This window comes from Procambarus clarkii, chromosome 6, assembly GCF_040958095.1.
Source record: "Procambarus clarkii isolate CNS0578487 chromosome 6, FALCON_Pclarkii_2.0, whole genome shotgun sequence".
Classification (NCBI taxonomy): Eukaryota; Metazoa; Arthropoda; class Malacostraca; order Decapoda; family Cambaridae; genus Procambarus; species Procambarus clarkii.
The window spans coordinates 17,831,312-17,833,018 of NC_091155.1; the positions used below are offsets into that span (position 1 = coordinate 17,831,312).

The 1,707-nt window shown below is 45.2% G+C and overlaps 1 protein-coding gene across 1 annotated transcript; it reads left to right on the forward strand.

Moving 5' to 3' along the window:
• The first annotated feature begins 554 nt into the window (after nt 1–554).
• LOC123753471 (keratin, type I cytoskeletal 9-like) lies at nt 555–1,707 on the forward strand. Its single transcript, XM_069305966.1, has 2 exons — nt 555–1,057; nt 1,382–1,707. Exons 1-2 carry the CDS (start codon nt 877–879, stop codon nt 1,705–1,707), a joined length of 507 nt encoding a protein of 168 aa, XP_069162067.1. The 5' UTR covers nt 555–876.

Here is a 1,707-nt window from a genome sequence, read left to right on the forward strand (position 1 = left end):
ATCACGTTGTTGTGACCTCTGCTTAAATTCTATATTTTCTGAACCAAAGAAAATTCAGAGTTGTTATATAAATTCATTTGCTACCTCCAGTCATTTCCTCAATACACTCCAAACTAGGAGCATTTTAAAAGTTAATATACATACAACGTACGAAGTATGCACCCTGGAAATACACCAATATTTCAAAGTTAAATACAATAAGTCTTTATTCTACAAGGATTTGTGGCACAACACAACTATATTTGTTTTTAGCGTTATCACGGTATTAATACCATGAGAACAGCTTTATTCATCTTACTGAATACATTATAATTAGTTTCCTTATGTATTATTTTTTCCTTATGTGAAAATTTTTACTCTAATTATATTAAATCATTATAATTGTTTTTTATTTGGCTTAAGAGTTTTGAATATGATATTAGCTTAAGGTTTATATTAATTAAAGGATTTACTTATTACGTCTTCATATATATTATGTATAATATATATGAAGAAGCCATATGTATAATATATATGAAGAAGTCATATGTATAATATATATGAAGAAGTCATATGTATAATATATATGAAGAAGTCATATGTATAATATATATGAAGAAGTCATATGTATAATATATATGAAGAAGTCATATGTATAAATTATGTATAATATTTGAAGAAGTAATAAAAATTCTGATGTCACTGAACCTGTACTTGACATGTACTACACTAAGCTTATACATTCGAATGGAAGGCCAGTACTAACACAGCCACGTCACAGTCATACTAACCTAGTGTCTGCTGGAAAACTTCACATTAACAGAAATGGCAAATTTTCCTCTCAATTTAACTTCAAATTTAACATTCAGTTGGTTCTGAAGTAACACCAGTATATTAATGAATGTGATACAATTTCAGAAGTTGGTGTTAATATCCTTGGCCTTGGCCATGCTGGCCGTATCTGGCTTGGCCAGGCCAGGAGGACATGGAAGCGGAGGCGGCGGTGGCGGCTATGGAGGTGGCGGCGGTGGCGGCTATGGAGGTGGCGGCGGTGGCGGCCATGGAGGTGGTGGCGGTGGTGGCCATGGAGGTGGTGGCGGCGGCGGTTATGCTGGTGGTTCTTCTACCAGCGGCTTCAGTTTTGGAGGCCATGGAGGTGGAGGTGGAGGCCATGGAGGTGGTGGTGGTGGTGGTTATGGAGGTGGTGGTGGTGGCCATGGAGGTGGTGGCGGTGGCGGTTATGCTGGTGGTTCTTCTACCAGCGGCTTCAGTTTTGGAGGCCATGGAGGTGGCGGCCATGGAGGTGGTGGTGGCGGTTATGGAGGTGGTGGTGGGGGCCATGGAAGTGGTGGTGGGGGCGGTTATAGTGGCGGCTCGTCTACCAGTGGCTTCAGCTTCGGAGGTCATGGAGGTGGCGGTGGTGGCGGTGGCGGCGGCGGTGGCGGACACAGTGGTGGTGGCGGCGGAGGTTATGGAGCTGGCTCATCGTCCAGTAGTTTTAGCCTTGGAGGACATGGCGGTGGTGGCGGAGGTGGTGGCGGAGGCGGCGGCCATGGGGGTGGCGGAGGCGGCGGCCATGGGGGTGGCGGTGGCGGCTTTGGTGGTGGTGGTGGTGGTGGAGGCTATGGAGGTGGTTCTTCATCAGGCAGTTTCAGCCTCGGAGGCCATGGAGGTGGCGGCTCTGGTGGTGGTGGTGGCGGCTATGGAGGAGGAGGCTATGGAAAATAA